At 38.1% G+C, this 18,009-nt stretch overlaps 1 protein-coding gene across 1 annotated transcript in view; it reads left to right on the top strand.

The window, feature by feature from the left end:
• The window catches only part of baiap3 (BAI1 associated protein 3), a 47,547-nt gene extending 31,592 nt beyond the window's left edge, over window positions 1-15,955 (top strand). The window contains exons 8-34 of the mRNA XM_046835334.1: window positions 518-731; window positions 913-957; window positions 1,081-1,158; window positions 1,252-1,357; window positions 1,789-1,896; window positions 2,900-2,992; window positions 3,111-3,214; window positions 3,393-3,510; window positions 3,719-3,843; window positions 4,432-4,522; window positions 4,629-4,685; window positions 5,536-5,633; window positions 5,930-5,981; window positions 6,073-6,224; window positions 6,484-6,607; window positions 7,714-7,857; window positions 7,973-8,068; window positions 8,340-8,555; window positions 9,450-9,518; window positions 9,630-9,709; window positions 9,906-10,014; window positions 13,644-13,715; window positions 13,797-13,880; window positions 14,172-14,292; window positions 14,496-14,619; window positions 14,715-14,920; window positions 15,711-15,955. Coding sequence (XP_046691290.1) covers window positions 518-731; window positions 913-957; window positions 1,081-1,158; window positions 1,252-1,357; window positions 1,789-1,896; window positions 2,900-2,992; window positions 3,111-3,214; window positions 3,393-3,510; window positions 3,719-3,843; window positions 4,432-4,522; window positions 4,629-4,685; window positions 5,536-5,633; window positions 5,930-5,981; window positions 6,073-6,224; window positions 6,484-6,607; window positions 7,714-7,857; window positions 7,973-8,068; window positions 8,340-8,555; window positions 9,450-9,518; window positions 9,630-9,709; window positions 9,906-10,014; window positions 13,644-13,715; window positions 13,797-13,880; window positions 14,172-14,292; window positions 14,496-14,619; window positions 14,715-14,920; window positions 15,711-15,814 — 2,990 coding nt within the window. The 3' untranslated portion in view covers window positions 15,815-15,955. The remainder of the gene's footprint in view (window positions 1-517; window positions 732-912; window positions 958-1,080; window positions 1,159-1,251; window positions 1,358-1,788; window positions 1,897-2,899; window positions 2,993-3,110; window positions 3,215-3,392; window positions 3,511-3,718; window positions 3,844-4,431; window positions 4,523-4,628; window positions 4,686-5,535; window positions 5,634-5,929; window positions 5,982-6,072; window positions 6,225-6,483; window positions 6,608-7,713; window positions 7,858-7,972; window positions 8,069-8,339; window positions 8,556-9,449; window positions 9,519-9,629; window positions 9,710-9,905; window positions 10,015-13,643; window positions 13,716-13,796; window positions 13,881-14,171; window positions 14,293-14,495; window positions 14,620-14,714; window positions 14,921-15,710) is intronic.
• The last annotated feature ends 2,054 nt before the right edge of the window (window positions 15,956-18,009 follow it).

Below are 18,009 nucleotides of genomic sequence, written 5' to 3'. Positions count from 1 at the left end.
TTTAGTTGTAGATCATCATATTAGCTGAATAAAAGAAGAGACATTTGTGATTTGTTACAACTACCTTGAAGGTTTAAATAAAAATGTAAAGGACTAAAAAGTTGTTTGCTTTTTAATTTAACATGTGACTGAGTTTGAGTGCAAATAACAAATGTGCCATCTAACATATACTTAAGTTTACTGACAGTGTAAAATCGTAGCTAATGGTAAATAAGGATGACTTGCATTATATTTTCAGACAAAAAGATGTTGAAAAATATATACATAAAGTACTTTTTACTTTCACTACCATTTCAGTACCATTGCCAACATAGTATGATTGTGACACATTGCATATACATTTGTTTGAATATAACTTCTCAGTCATTTGTCCATCCCTGTGCAGGTGCCTTTCTTTAGGAGAAACCTTGCTTAGATAAAAAAGCAATACTAAGATACTAAGAACTTTTTATATGGTGTTTTGGAGGATGATGTTTTGTCTGTTGTTCCTGGAACATTTATTTTGGGGACTCGGTAGGTTACAGTGACCCCTATTGCATGCTGGGTATTCTTGTGGGACAAAGCCCACGTGAGACCGAGGAGAAAAAAGAGAGAAAGTTCAGCTTCCGTAAGAGGAAGGAGAAGTTAGAAAAGCGTTCCAGCATCAAGGAAGTGCTGGCAGCAAGAGACATCCAAGTGACTGAAGTCAAACCTGAAACTCTGAACCCTGTGTGGAACGAACATTTTGTTTTGTGAGTAAAACGATGTGATTCTTTTTCCAGCATTTTTTTCTCTAGTCTGCTTAACAAAGCATGCGATGCACAATGCTGAACATGCTGCTGAGGATGCTTGTATAATTATTGATGGTACATGATGATTGCATGTTTACAAGAATAGGTTTTTGAGCCCGTTTAATGTTTTCTCTTCGCACAGTGACATCGATGATGTACAAAATGATCTTCTACATCTGGATATATGGTAAGATAGTTGTTAAAACTGTTTACACCTGCACTTCTCAAACCAATGCAAATGAAAGTGCAAACAAACTTTCACTAAAGATTGTTAGCTCAGAATATTAAATAAGCTTTTTGTTTTAACTAGGGATCATGATGACGACGTGTCCGTGGCTGAAGCGTGTCGTAAGCTAAATGAGATCAGTGGGTTCAGAGGAATGGGCAGGTACAGCATGCTGACCTTAAATGCTCAATTAAAAACACAATGTTTAACTACAATTTACTTATGTTTGCATGGATTATGGCATTTTTTGATTAGATACTTCAAGCAAATTGCCAAATCTGTGAGAGCCAATGGAGCATCAGCTTCAGTAAGCGAAGAGAACGCTGACGACTTTCTCGGCTGTCTGAACATCCCATTAAGCGTAAGAAACGAATGCAACAGACTAATATATTGCAGGGAGTATAACGGTGCAGATGCCATCTGTAATTTTCAAAGACCATGAATGTAGCCCTGGTTAAAATATAAGGAACATAATATTAGATTAAGGTTCTTCTTTCCTTATGGATATTGTGTTCATTAGATTATATTTAATATTATTTAAGTTTATTTTATAAGATTATTTGATTTATTTGTTTGTTTATTTATTATTCATTCATTCACTCATTTTATATTTTATGCATCCATTCATGTATTTACCATTATTTCGTTTATTTTCCTTCCTTCTACTATCATTGTTTCAGCATAGATTTTATTGTGTCAGAAAGGAAATAAACTGATTAAAACCCATTACAAAAATAATACAATAAAATGCAGTAAATACATTAAAAATCATTGTTTCATATCTTTCAACAGGAGATCCCAGTTATTGGCTATGATAAGTGGTTCAAGTTAGAGCCAAGGTCCAGTGCGTCTAAAGTGCAGGGAGAATGTCACCTCATTTTAAGACTCTTCACTAACCAGGTAGAGATCTCTGTCTATTCCATTTCTGAAAAACCCAGCATGAATGGCACATTGAGGTTTGGTAATAAATCATTTAATGAAAAATAATTGAGTTTATTCTAAAGGAAGAAAGTTAGAACTCTGTATTGGGTCCCTGGGGCTCAAATTAAGAAAATAAAATTATTAAACAAAAAATAAATTGTTATTAATGAACCTTGAGGATGACAAAACTTTGTTATAAAATATTTAAATTTCATTTAGATGACTAGTTCTAGTAGTGGACCATGTCTCATATATAGTTATATTTATAATAGACAATTATCCAATAACCAGTGTGTACATCTCTCAAAATTATACAATTTGAAGATTGTATTCATTCATGTCATAAAATGTTTAAAAAAATTATGCTTCAAATTATGCAACAAAATAGTTCTGTATTTCTGTACAATGGCATATTACAAATTAAATTTTTTTATTGAAATATAAAAAAAAATCAATACATACAATATATTCTTGACACATCAGAAGTGGGTCAGTAGTCACAGTTGTGTCACTATATGCAATGCGTATTATTCTTTTTTATTATTTATCTGCATGGGTATAGATTTAACAATCGAATGTGAAAGTGAATGTATGCAAGTTGGTTAATCTAAGACAAGTAATATTTACTAATGCTCTGAGCAGCCATTTAGATTTTTGATGTTACGTTCCTTACGAGTGGAAAAATCTACAGTGACCGTTCAAATAGAACTCTAAAGTTAAGACAGCAATGTCATTGGTTTTTCCCAAGTCTTGAATTAGATCTTTACCACCTCTATTCAAAATTAGCATATTTTTTTATTTATTAATTATTTATTATTTAGTGACTAGGCATTGTTGGTTGTTTTTGCTAGTGTGCAGAGTACTACAAATCCGAGGCGGATTTTTCATTTTGAAATAACACCATCATTAAAGCACAACAGCATGCAATCAGACTTCTGTTATCAATACATTTACATTTATGCTTTCTTTATTTGTCCAACAGAGGAACACTGCTCTGAGCAAGGTGGTCTCGAATGTGATCATTCATCAGAAGATGTTAAGCCAAATTCTGGAGTATGAGCACAAGCAAGTTCAGGTTTGGATTCTGTATTTATAGTGTTCAACTTTCACAAATAAACCCGCTGCTTAGAAAAAAAACCCCAAAAACGTAAAAATGAAAGTAACTGCATGCTATTTTGTTAAAACCTTTTCAGAAAGAACCCTATAACTGGAATGGACAGGTGTGTCCAGCAGCATGGACCGTGCTTTCCCATCACGCTGTTCAGGCCGATCTTACTCCACTGCAACAGGCAGTCATGTGTGTATTAAATCTTGATGCTGTTAATCTCTTCATTCCACCTCTCCATAATCCACATTCTGATGTTAATTCACAGCAAATTGGTCTGTGTTTTGGATGTAATAAATTTTCAATGGATTTGTAGACATGCAAACTGATATTCAGCTCAACATTCACAATTTTTGTTTTTGTATTTTAGTCGCTGGCACTGCTACAGTAGCCATCACCTCTCTCAGAGGATGTGTTACGCACTACTGCTCAGGCTGCTGAGGGCCGTAGAGGCCGAATGGGAGGCTGGAGATGTGAATAAGGAGCTGGTAGGTCTTCACAACACCTCATTGATCCGGAACGGTAGGGAATAGTCATTCAAGGAGGTAAAAAAGACTCTTGCTCATGCTCGCGAAGGCCCTCGTGCTTAGATACCGAGAGTGTATTGAACTTTTAGTGCTTTTGAGACTGCTAACTATGATCTAAATGCAATATTTCTAACATGAGCATTAATAGCGGATATTATGATGTGTACAGGAGAGCCTCCTTGCTGAGAGCTTTAAACTCTACTGTGATTACGGCCTGTCTCTTATAAAGAGCATGAGGCATGTATTCCCGTGCACCAACCCTGCTGCCATCACTCGATGTGAGATAATGCTGAGGTAAATCTACACACACACACACACACACACACACACACACACACACACACACACACAAACAACACAAACACACACAGTGTGTGAGAGAGTTTTGAAAGGTCTGGCCTGGGGAGTCTATTCAAATACAAATTGAAATATTTTTTTTCCCAGCTGTCAATATGGTAGCTAGCTGTCTGTGTGGAGTTTGTGTTGCTGTGCCCTTTTACATTTTCTGGCTCTATATTTCTCTAGGGGGGTCTGTATCGGCTAGAGGGGTTTGGAAGAATTGATATCCTGTGGAGCTTTTTTTTTCCCCAGGGTTGCTCTTAAATGTAGTATAGTGCACTAGTCTCTGTTAACAAGTCAATTTTACGAGCATACACAAACACAAACGCATAGACATGCAGGTGCCAGGATTTTACAGTCTGATTAAGTACGCTGATAGAAACGGCAGCTGGTTCAGTCTGGTCTGTAAAAGAGTGCACATGCGAGTATTGCATTCTTGGTTTAACTCAGGAATGTGTGCAAGGAATACATTTGATTTTCTGCAATAAAATAATTAAATTTCTCTGCATTTCTTTGCTTTCTATGGCTTTGTGTGGAATTCAGGACTGTTGGACAGATCCAGCTGCAGCAAGCATTTAAGGCAGTTTGTTCTAACCGCAATGAGCTACACCTGGAAATAGCAACTGTCATAAAGGTATAATTAAACCTCAATAACCACATTGACTCATTATTGTTAAGTATTTGGGCAGTTTGAGAATTTTTCAGAAATACTGTATTTGCATTTGTCCATGTCACTACAGAAAGGCACAGTGGAATGGTATGAGGCCACCATTTCACACTTTAAACCGGATGAAGGGGTAAGCTCCAAATTATAAACGTATACATTTTGAAGGTATTGTGGCATATATTATAGTTAAGTACATTTAGTACAAGTACGTTATTATTTACTGCACTGTAGAGTTGTAGCGCTGGCAATTCATTTGTAGGGAAGCTATACACTATAAGGACAAATGTATTGGGACACCGGACTGTACCAGTCGTATGTGGTTCTTTTCCAGAGAAACTGTATAAGATATTTTTGGACATTCTATTATTTAATCTTCCCTTTACTCAAACTAGGAAAGCCAAACTGGTTCCAGCATGACAGTATCCCTGACCTCTATAAAGATATGGCATACACTAATACTCCACTAATCTAATCTTAGTATGCATAATGCCTTAGCCTCAACCTGCAGGTTAAGACGCTTTCATTTAAAAGCTGGATCTGGCAACAGAGGAGACCAATGCAAAAGCATGGATCATATCTCCTGAACCTAGTGAACAACACAACAAAAGTTTCAGAATTACAAATCCATGTACACTTCACCAGCTCCTTCAACAGCTATAATATATATATATAAAAGCTTTAATAATAGCTTCATACATTATTTCAGTTCATGTAGTATTAGAATGCAGCATATCCTGTAAACAATGAAGTCAGCACAGTAATCTCACCTCTTCAATTAAATTTTACTGTTGCTCATACCATTATTTGTTGGTGAAACCCCAAAATTCTTCAGGAAATACAAATCTTTAGTGTTTTCATGCTAGAAATTACAAAGAAAGATCCCAATGACATATTATAGCATCATGTCCAGGCCATGAGAGTGGTGATGGCAGGGATAAAGACATCCTTGTTCACAGTGTGATTATGCTGTTTTGATACAGACTGTGGAAGAGCAGCTGAAGAGACTGGTCCTGGTGGTGGATGCAGTGTGTGTTGATGTACAACGAGGGCAGAACGTCTACAACAAGCTCTTTCATAAGTAACCCCTCACCGTTCGAATGCTCTGGAGACCCGGCCGTACACTGCTTTGTTTGCATGAGCTTGTGCTTTAATTACAATCTAAATTTAACAGTCTTATTTGAGTATTAATCCACTTCTAAAGGTCTTGCCTCACTGGATGCATGCCATGAATGTTTGATTAGGGTTGGAATTAAACTGTTCAGCGGATAGATCTTGAGAAACAGTAGAGTACTGCTTAAGAGCTAAGGTTAAATACTTCAGCATCCTCTCGAGCCACTTGTTAGAGGGAAACTGAGTTTATTGTATTTTCTCCAGCTCTGTAAAGGTGGACTTCTTCAGCATTTCCTACCGGCAGTTAGAGAAGCTGGTGTGTGCACATACACAAATAAAAACAGTTCTTTTTCAATGCATGGACACGATTTGATGTGCTTATTAGAGAGACTGTGGTCTATATTCAGGTGGCGGATGACATAAGCGTTGCAATGGAGCGCGTTTGCGGGACTTTGGAACAGGAGAATTATCGGCTCTCGCAGACCATGGGGGAAACCTTATTCGAGCTCTTCATATCGCTGAAGACCCTCAAACGATTCAGGGAGTTCCTGCCTCTCAAGTAAGTCACTACAATCTTTCAGATCCATCTCTAAGGATCAGATGCTTGCTGCCTCGTAAACTAGTCTACTCGAAAGAACATGAGTCATCGTGAGCATATGTGGCTGATAGATGGAAAGTTCTTGTATCTTCTGAATTGATGCTGAATGTTCGGTCACGATTCTTAAGTTCTATTTATAAATGGTGATTCAGACACTGGCATCTCATCTGTGTGTGTGTGTGTGTGTGTGTGTGTGTGTGTGTGTGTGTGTGCTTTATAGAGATACTAAGATGCTGGCACTAACAGGCTTTCATAACTGGTTTAAATCCTCCATTCATAAATGGCTGCAGATTGTGCATGAGAAATCTATCGACAGGATCCGCAAGGCTGTGGAGCTGGACCAGGCAAGTTGGAGAAAATACAGAATTTCTTTGGACTGATTGCACAAGCTTTGAGATGTGTAAATATAGTCCATAAGCTGTAATCACTCTGATTTCCAGTTCGTCTAGTGTGAAAATTGAAGTTTCCTTCTTATTAGACCATATATAGCTCAATGAACCCTGAGTGTTGAACTTTAAGTGTTGACCTACAATCACTTTTTCACTGTATGTGTAGTTTCACTTTGAGAGTTTGAGGGAGTGCATCTCAATAACATCGCATCTCGATGCATAGCCAACGATACAATACATTAACGATACATATAAAGCAGCTAGCAATGCGATACAGTGCGACGCAATACGCATCACCACTATTATGATGCAGTGCGATTTGAATTCGATTCAATACTAAACGATTTAATGCGATATGATTCAATGAAAAAATTATATATATGATGGTATGATATGATGTCATGCAACTCAAAACTCGATACAGATCTAATTTTGTTTCTTTGGTTCAGACAGACAGCAAATCATAAATTTACTTAAGTGCCTTCTGACTTCTTGCGTATGGTCCTTTTACAAACAGGCCTTTGTAAAGCAAAATAAAAATAAAAGATTAAATAAACCAGATTATTTTTTCTTGTTCTGTTTCTACCTCTGCCATGTTAATCTGTATTATGTGTGATACTCAGGACACGCCTCGTTCTCCGTAGTGTTTTGTCAGGAGAAATCAATCTATATTTATATCATTTTGGATACAAATTATTGGTCACTTTCTAAATAATAAAAGTATAGCACTTTTACCTAAAATTAATATAAATAAATTTACAGATGCGAATATTTTAAAAACTATGCATCACTTGATATAAAGATTAAATGCAAACTTGATATAAAAAATGTAAAGTATTGGGACATCTGAATTTTCCAGCCATATGTGGTTTCCACAAATTTGTGGCCATATATCTCTAAATGTAGATGTACTGTATAATATATGTATTACAAGATTTGGAGTGGAAATCTTGGGTGGCCATTTGGATTCATTTTTTAATTCATTCCTCACCCTGCAGTGTGTGTGTGTGTGTGTGTGTGTGTGTGTGTGTGTGTGTGTGTGTATTCTTTGAATGGTACAGTTCGAGCCAGTCCAGCAGCATGCCAAACACAGTGCGTCGGCAGTGGACGTGACCACATGCTTCAGCCAGGTGCAAGAGTTCTGGACACAGCTGGCTTGGCCTGACTCAGCAGGGGCGTTCATCTTCATCACTCGCTTGACTGACGTAAGTTCACATCTTTGAAAATTTTCCATGAACACACAGTTAAAAAAAAACAAAAAACATTTAATTGAATCGTATTAGAAGTACAGAAATGATCTCCGGATGTTGTTCAATGCAGAATTTGTGCAGCGAGGCGGTATGTTATTCAGAGCTTCTGAAGCGCAAAATTGAGAGGAACCAGCTGGGTCAGGATCAACGGACCTTTATCATGCAGGTATTGCTCCTGAGTATTGGAGAGGGAAATGGGCTTTCATTTCACAGGAAGTAAATGTCAGTACAGATTCTATCTCCTTGGCAACATTGCTTTCTCTGTGGAATTCTAGTGCTGTGATGCTTGCTCATGTGTTGTATTTTTTATTTTGGTCCTATTGCTATTTTCTCAGTTCTTTTGATCTCTGCATATGGTCCTTTAAAATTTTAACTTTTCTTACTTGCACTCTTTTCCACTTTTCTTCTTCTTGCTTTCCCGACCCGCTTTTTTGCAGCTCTCGGTGGCACTAAACAACACAGAACATGTGCGCGCATATCTTTCCAGCTTGCCACGGGAGCTGGATTGGCGAGCTGTTGAGCAGGCTATGGAGGAGTCCTGTGGTGCTGAAGGCAAGGAGCAAGTGAACAAGGCTCTAAATGGCCAGCTGTACAATGCTGACCTGGACCTGCAGAGAGAGGCTAAAAGGCTGATCACACACCTCACTGATAAGGTAGGTCTGTACCATCAGACTGCAGAACCTGAGCTGAATATTTAATTATTCTCTTAGTTGTTGATTGAGATGACAAGGACATTTTAGGACAAACTTTTTTTTAAGAATTATAGGTTTTAGGGCTGTCTATAAGAAAACCATTTATTAATAATAATGCAATGATGCACATCTTTTAATAGTGAACATGACATTACTTTGTTTGTACTTTTAACTCTACATCTGTTGTTGTTTCTTTTACTTTAATAACAACTTCGACAAGTAAAACACGTTCAGAAATGATGCTTAATTCTCTGCTGTGACATTTCGCAAGGCAAAGAAATAAATAAAATTTCTGCGGTGGTTGTGAGAAACGGTAATGCCAAGGACCTAAAGTCCTGGATGTTCCTAAAATACTACAGCAAGGTGGTTTTGCTGCAAACAGACACCCACAGCCACAAAGAGCAAATGTTTCTAGTTAATTCTGACACTAGTAGGCACTACACTGATGCGATATACACTCAACCATTTCCATCCTGATTTTTTGGTAGCAGGAAGAAACCAGAATATGTTCTGTAAGTAAGTATGTAGTTTATGTCCTCATGTTGCACAAGCCAGGCCCTAAACATGATGCCATGGCAACAGGCAGCAGTTCAAGACAGGAACACCCACCCTAATGTGACTAGAGTGACATGAGGGGGGAAAAAAGAAATCACTGCCGGTGTGAATGCATGATGACTATCTGAAGTGTTCCTGTGAGAAACAGATTTGCTGTAATTGCATGCAGTAAATACTATAATGAGCTGAAGCGGGGGAAAGTTTCAGCCTACAAAGCCCATCCCTGCTGACTCTTCTGGTGTAGAGATTTGTTATTTGCCAGCTTTTGGTAAAATTCTTCATTTCTGTTTACTATGGTAGATGCTTCCTGAGCTTAGGAGATACATTCAGCACATCAGCCTCTCTCCAGACACCATAAATAATGACGATGTGAGTAGTATGTATATATATTTTCCCCCTGTGATTAATTTGTATGTGATAGTGTATGCTAATGTATACAGGAACATAAACATTAGTGTCCTCTTTTACTGTAAACTCTAGGCTGTGTCTCCGCTGATGAAATATCTAGATTCCACCTTAGTCATTCTCAGTGATTCATTGGTGAAGGAGAACCTGTCAAGGTAATTGCCTCTTAAATTCCATATAATTGCAGCTCCTGATGGATAAAGCTTGTGATAATGATGTGAATAACAACAAGACTAAGGAGTTGTGTTTAATCTATTAGTAAATGTTTTAAGAAAATGAAATGTATTATCTAAGTATTGTTTGAATGGTTGTGTACTGAGATAGATAAAGGTTTTCTGATACCTAATACAGAGTTCTCTGGAGTCTCTGGGAGCTGCTGCTGAGGATGATCCTGGATTCTGTGGCAGAAAACAGAGGTGTCCAAGTTGAGTTCTACACACGGTTCCAATACACTATAGAGGTTAGTGATCATTTAAAACAGAGTTGAAACATATATCTTTCAGTCCAAGGAGCCAACACAGGGCAGAAATTAATGGTGACGAGAAGGTACCCAGTGTTCAGGTATCAGTGTGCTAGACCAGCTCCCTAAACCAAATTGGCACATCGCTATTACTACTGCTGGTTTGTTTCTGTTTCACCTCTAAATATGCCCTTGTGCTTGTGTGCACCATGCTGAGACCTTCAAAAAGCTGTTCTGACGGAGATTCAGTATTAGCTATAAATATACCTTATACCCTGTCACTTCTCAACCCAACAAATCCATTGCTGGACCACATGTTGGGTTTGAGCAGTCCTGTGCAGCTAGTGATTTCAGTCAGAGTTACAGTTTTTCTGTCCAATCAAGCTGTGATATATAGGTTTTTCCTCTCTGTTTCTACCTCTTTCTCAGTGAATGTGTCCAGTTCATTCTCTGCCACAGCACTTAACCATGGATTGCTAGTTGGAGTGCTGTAGATGCTAGTTTAGAATTTTAGCTAATGCTCTACTGTAGCTGAGATAGGTAGATACAGTGTTGTCATTATTGTTTAGCAGCTCACTCTGGTTTTGGTTCAATCTCTGGTTCAAAATCACTTATTTTATGGCTAAAGCCACAAAGTATAGCTCAAATGTGGAGCCCACCTTATAGCTTGGGGTTCAAGCCCTCCTAGGCACCAAGACAGGATGTTTGTGACCACATCCAGGGGTCTTTTCCCATACAGAGCTTTATCAGGCACCTGAGTTGCTTTACTCCAGACTCTATAGACCTGCCATTCCAGCCACCATTATATCACACTGGCCAGTGTAGACTCTGTGATTAAACCAGTAACACTAAGCAGGTTGCTTTGCTTGATACCAATTTTAATATGGTGATGCACATTTAAATAAACAACATATTGCCTGGAGTGATCTTTCCACAGTAACTTAAGACAGGTATAAAGATCTAGTTTAACATCTGCTTTATTTGGTTAGCCAAGTACAATCCGAATTCCAGAAATGTTGGGATGCTTTTTTACATTTGAATACATTGAAAACTAAAAGACTTTCAAATCACATGAGCCAATATTTTATTCACAATAAAACATTTTATGTGCCAAATCTTCTCTATAGGTGAAAGATCTGGACTGCAGGCAGCTCAATTCAGCACCCGGTGGTTTTGCATTGTCCTGCAGAAATACACAAGGTTTTGCCTGAAATAGACATCGTCATGAGGGGAGCATATGCTGCTCTAAAACCTTTATATACCATTCAAAATTAGTAGTGCCTTCCAGAGATGCTGGCTTTTGAACCAAAAGCTGATAACAAGCTGGAAGGTTTACTTCTTCTTTAGCCCGGAGGACATGGCGAACAAGAATGGAAAATTTGGACTCGTCCGACCATAGAACACTTTTCCACTTTGAAACAGTCCATTTTAAATGAGCTTTGACTTACAGGACATGACGGCGCTTCTGGACCATGTTCACATATGGCTTCCTTTTTGCATGATAGGGCTTTAGTTAGCATCTGCAGATGGCAAAGCGGATTGTGTTTACCGATAGTGGTTTCTGAAAGTATTCCTGTTTCCATTTAATAATGTCAATGACACAATCATGCCGATGAGTGAGCAGTGTCGTCTGAGGGCCCGAAGACCACGGGCATCCAAAAAAGGTCTTCGGCCTTGTCCCTTACGCACTGAGATTTCTCCAGTTTCTCTGAATCTTTTGATGAAGTTATGTAGTGTTGATGATTAAATTTTTGCAAAGCATTTTTGAGGTTAAGGATCGTGGTTTTTAAAGTATTCCACTTTTACACACTCGTTCACAGATTGGAGAGCCTTTGCCCATCTTTACTTCTGAGGGACTCTGCCTCTCTAAAACATCCCTTTTATAGTTTATCAAGTTACATACCTGATGTCAATTAACTTAATTAGTTGCTAGATGTTCTTCCAGCTAAATATTATCAAGTTTTCTGGCTTTTGCAGCCCTTTGTTGCCAACTTTTTTGAGACCTGTAGCAGAAATAAACTAATTTTGTGCATTTAAGTGTAACATTTCTCTTCTATTGTAAATAGAATATTGGCTCATGTGATTTAAAAGTCTTTTAGTTATCATTTTATTCCAATAAAAAAAAACATTTCTGTCATTCAGGTTGTAAAATATTATTCTGCAAGACACTTAAAATATCACTCAAAAAAAACTAATGAAGGTTCTATCAGTAAAAACAGAACCAAGTGTTACAGCATCTTTAGAAGAATTGTAGCAGATTCTCCAATGTGCATTGGAAAAAATGTACAATTCCTCAATAAAAATATCCATAGAGTATCAAAAACTACTGAAGGATTTCTAAAAACAAATAGGTTAGTGTTCTGTATAGTACATTTTTATATGTAGATTTACTTTCTCGTGAATGAATTTTAAGGGCCTGCTATCTTTACAGCATTTCTTTCCTCGTGTCTAAGGATTTATGCACCATACTAAATAAAACTGTAATAAAATAGCCAACATTATTTCATTTTAAATTAGTATTTATGAGTGAAAACAACTCGAGCTGTCAATGATAGTGTTCAATCATTTCCCTAATATTGTAAACAACTGAAAAGCTGGAGAAAGTGCAGAGAGATCCCAAAAAAGATTCCATAATTTTGTAGTTAATGCCAAACGAGCAATTTTGATAACCTTCATCTGATATAGTAATAATGCTAAATGAATACCAAAAGTCTAAATGAGCCAGATAAATAGGGGGTCCACATTAGTAATTGGTGCATAGAGGTACAAATCTGATTCCATGCTTGTGGACGTCACTTCATTTATTAGAGAATTAAATCCCTCTAGAGACTTATAGGTGGAGGTGGCAAAAGATATGAATTGCTGCACAATTTGGAAGGTCAATAAGCCTACAACACGTCAGGATTGGGGGAAGAAATCCTTACAAACACAAGGTAGAGAGAAGAGTTTAACCCCCAACCGTGGAGGTGCAAGGCAAACATGCTAACCACTAAGCCACCATGTCCCCCTTAGCTCCAAATTGGCAGCATTAAATTAAACAAACAAGCAGAGCTCATGAAGGTAAAGCAGACAAGGAATTGCAGGGAATGTCAGAATCAGGAAGAGGAAAAGCCAATCAAAAATCAGAAAGACTAAACTAGCAACAATAAATAGGGACAATTACCAGGTGGCAAATCGTCAAATGAGTTAACCTCTTTAACTTATATTTGGTCAAACTATTCCTTTAACACTCACTGTTTCCTCTCTCTTCATCATGGCATCCTATTATCAGTCATCCTGGCAGCCACCTTTCTAAGAGGAAGAACTCACAAGAATGACAATGTGCTAGTAGTACTATTCCATGTGACGGGAATTGGCAGGAAAGCAGGACAGATTTGTATGAAAAGTCATGATTTGCGAGGTTGCGTGGGTGAACATGCTGCGCTCCATATAGTTGGTCTATTAGCATATCAGGAATCCCATGCTGCTACAAGTGTTTGTGCAGGTCTGATAGAAATTCTTCACTGGCAGAACAGTTTCTAATTAATTTTAATGAGAGCTGGTGTGGCATTTAGTAGCAGAGCGGATAATGTTGCAGAGGTCCTTTGGCCATATATGGACAAAACAAATGACCTTGTATTTTTCTTTAGACCTTGGTGAGGTTCTTCCATGCAAATGGTGATGGGCTGCTCTTGGAGGACTTGAAATCTGGGGATTACAAGGTAAAAACTAGAATCTCTTTTTTAAACGATGGTGTCAAGAAGTGCTAAATAGCTAGTTATGATACCCTTTTACCATTGCAGGTCCTGGAGGAAGAGCTGCGACTGAACAAGTGCACCTCCTTCGAGCTGATCGAGCAGTACTTCCTGGAGAAGATATCCCAGCAGGTAGGCTGTAGCTCTGCTGGGGTTTGACACCCAGCACCCTGCAGAGAGATAAGGTGTTAATTAGAGTTGAAACAAGTTAAGATTAGAGTTTCCTTCCTCTCTTGATTATGTGCTCTTTAGATGAATGTCTTTTGCACCAGACTTATTACAGTGAATTTGTTTTCAGTTGTTTATTTTATCAACAGATATAAGTTTTGTGATTTTCTTTTTTTGTTGCAATCCAGTTAGCAATATTTCTACTCTGTCTTAGATCTGCAGTTCTTTTGTTGATCATTACTATTTACATTTCAGAGAATCTTGAAGCACAGTCGATTTGGGCGCATTAGTGTTAAATGTTACTATGATGCACCTGAACAAAGACTCACCGTGGAGATACTTCATGCAGCCGATCTCATTGCCCTGGATGCTAATGGTGAACCATTGCCTGGATTGTCCTTCACACTAACATGCTTGATCTCATCTCAGTCATTTACATGTAAAATGCAATGAAAATGGCCCATGTTCAAGTCATTTGGTTTACAAAATCATATGGTTCTCACCATATTAATACTGACCAAGTGACCATGATGTGTGTGGTTGTGTTATCATATGTCTTTTATTTTTTTGCTCTTTCAGGTCTGAGTGATCCTTTTGTCATAGTGGAGCTCTGTCCTCACCACCTATTCCCTAACTCCAGGAGTCAACGCACACAAGTGAAGCTCAAAACTCTGCACCCGGTTTTTGATGAGCTCTTCTATTTGTAAGTAGGACTGCTAGTGTACACGGTTGTATAAAGAAAACTTCCACATCATCTTCCAGAATAGACATTCTCTCTCCTTGATGATCTCTCAACAGTCATGTAAGCCCTGAGCAGTATAGACACAGGTGCGCTTGTCTCACCTTCACTGTGATGGATTATGACTGGCTATCAACCAACGATTTTGCTGGGGAAGCAGTGGCCCCCCTGAGCGACTTCTGTTGGCCAGGTCGACCCAATGCGACTGCTGCAGGGAAAACTCTGCAGCCTTTTATTCTACATCTGTCTCGTCAGAAACCAAGCGGTATGCGATCCCTTTTCACAGAACATGCAGGACAATAAGAAAAAGCAACTACTAAATCCCTATATAGAACTTTTTTTAAAACAATTACATGGGATCCGGGGGGTAATTTCCCAGTTTGCAGGAGCTTCTCTGTGATTTTATTCGCATTTGGCTTGGCCTTGTCTGTGTTTTTCTCTGTTCTTTGCTAAGAAAAAAACAGGCCAATTTACCTACTGTTTATTTTCCTCAGCACTCATATGATATTTTTAGTTTGGCATATGTGCATGTTTGAGGAAAAAAAAGATGTCTAACTGCTGTTAACGTACTTTAGCACATGTAGCCCCTCCCTTCCCAAATATTAAACACTTCCAGAATCGCAGAAAAATAAAAGGATGTTTCTCGTGTTCTTAGATTGTTGCTGGGACTTTGGTTCCAACTGGATTAAGAGCATTTTATCTCTACTCCATTTCCTCTTTGCTTGATCGGACGGCATGTTATGAATGGAGTGTTATCATATGGCCACAAAGCCAGACATATATAAATGTTAATACACCACACTAAAAACACCCTCCTTCTGTTGTTATCCAAATGTGTGACTTTTATAACTGAGTAGATTAAGCAAAAATTTATTCCGTACCTCCCCCTAATAAACAAATCCAATCTGAATAGGGCTTAACATCGAACTGGTTGCTTTCTGTTTAGGTATTTATGGCAAAATCTGACAATATATGATTAGATATTTTATGAGCTATCAATTGTAATGTGTGCTTTGACTAGATTCCTTCTTTACTCAATCTGTTTTCTGATCCAGAGAAACCAATCATGAAGATGCTTGAGGCCAGAACAGGAGACAAAGAAGCTCAAGAGTTTGTCCGAAGGCTGAAGGAGATCGAAAAGTCGATGGAGGAAGAGTAACTTTTTCATCCGTGGTTTACAATATTGCCAAACGATGTGCTTTTATACCTGTTGTACTATGTTTGCTATTTAAAAAAGAAACTCTTTTAAATGTGTATTTTTAACTGTTGTCCCAAGAAATATATGTGAGTTATATGAAAAGATGTTTAAAGATCAGTATTTTGTCGCTGTTCAGCACTTTGTGTGCTGTGTTTTAATGTATTTGGCTCACCAGAGGAGCTTGTGAGAATTATATTAATTTAATAATTTATCAATAGTATATTTTTAAGTATGTTTAGATGGTAAGCTGTCAAACTAGATTTGTAAAGTTATTTAATTAAGGTATAGTTTTGTGACTTGAAGTTTAAGAGATATTACGGTGTTCGGCTCAAATCGGTTTTAATGCTCGGAAAAGATTATTAACTGTAAAATGTTTATGGTACAGTAAGATCACTGAGAGGGTCTTAGTAACGAATGAAAAACTCTTTTGTGAGGAAACCGCTTTCACAAAATCTGTCTTAAAAACTGTGAACTGTGAACATTTGTTCTGGACTCACACTGAACTATGTTGACAATTTGACTGTAGCATTTTTGTGAGATCTTGTCTTTCTTAAAGAATGTTTATTTATGCTAAGTGGTTCTTCAATGTACTGGTTTCAATGTTCAGATGTTTTTCCCCTTTTTTTTTTTTTTTGCACTGAGCAGAAAGAAGAGTTTTACATAGGCCCAAGTGGTTTCCTTTTACTTTTTATTTTTTGGCAGGACAAACCTATAGAGGTGGTGGAGCAGGTTAATTGTTTTAACAATATTCACTATTAACCCCCTTTTCACTATTCCCACCTTGCAACACTGAACACACTAATCATTTGTTTGATTGATTTTGTGCAGTATTTTGATTGGCGCACACCACAAGGCATATTACCTTTTCCCCAGATTGCCAAGGCATTTTCTTACGAAACCAGTGGGATTTTTGCATGTGCTCCTTTCCATGCCGAGTACAAATAGCAAAGTATATAAAAGGTCTCCACTCTGCTTCTTTATGCCTGTTGCTTGTGTCAGTGTATTGTAGCACTGGCACAGCAGGTGCAGATTAATTTGCGCTGCAGGCTGATATTAAGGTTACCAGAGTGATACTGAAGGAGCTGGCACAGGTTTGTGAATTTTAAAATGCTAAGGGTGAACATCAGTCGAATCCAGTTGCTCCTGACTCTTAATTAGATGGCAATAAATGCTTGTGCAATAGAAACGTCATCAATCCTAACCAAGCAATTGAAGACGTACAGTAGCAGTGAATTGTAGTAGATTATTCCAATTGTTCGTGCAAGTGAGAAAACAAATTGGCTGCTCCAAACACTATTGCCTAAAGCCTGATAAAAGCACAGTCACCTGCCACTGGCAACTGAAAGGGTCTTTAGTGCACAGACCCAGAAGGCATCAAATCATTGTCTGTAATACGAACTTGTTTCAAGGCTGTGCTTTTGGGTCGGAGGCATCATGTCTATCATCACTAAAATTTAAAGTCTGCTTATTGACTTTAGTCAACTGAGTATTTTGGTGATGTGTGGTTTGTTCTAATGTCATGCTTGCAGCTTAGCACCGCTGTTGCATGGAAATGCAACCTAAACTTTGAGTATGGCAGCAGCCAAAACCAATTTATTAATGGTTGGCATGCTTAAGAAGACACACTCGCCATTCACTTTAATAGGCATTCATGCAGTCAGCCAATGAACTGGTAGTAACACAGTGCATAATGTCCAGCAGATACATATCAAGAGCTTCATGTTTACATCAAACGACAACATGGTCGACAACATTATTGCACAGGAAAAACACTTTGGGCTTTGTTACATGACTGATCAATTATAGCTAACTGCAGTGCAGTATAGGGGCACCTTCTTTTATTAAAGGGCATCTGACGCTCAATCTCCTAAGCAGCACTAAAATGATTGCCACCCGCAAACATTTTGAAACAAGCCGGATTTTACAGATTAAATTCCATGTTTCAGCTCACGTGCTTTGTAGTGAGTGAGTGATTCTTATGTGCAGGATGAGGGGTGTAGCTTAGTGGTTAACGTATTGGACTTCAGATCAGAAGGTCATGAGATCAAATCCCAGTCACACCAAGCTGCCACTCTTAGGCCCTTGAGCAAGGTCCTTAACCCCAAAACTGCTCACTTGTATGAATGAGATAAATGTAAGGGCTTCTGGATAAAGAG

Source organism: Silurus meridionalis, chromosome 22 (assembly GCF_014805685.1).
Source record: "Silurus meridionalis isolate SWU-2019-XX chromosome 22, ASM1480568v1, whole genome shotgun sequence".
NCBI classification, from domain to species: domain Eukaryota; kingdom Metazoa; phylum Chordata; class Actinopteri; order Siluriformes; family Siluridae; genus Silurus; species Silurus meridionalis.
The sequence above is the reverse complement of the archived record's forward strand: the minus strand, read 5'-3'. Positions and strand labels throughout refer to the sequence as shown.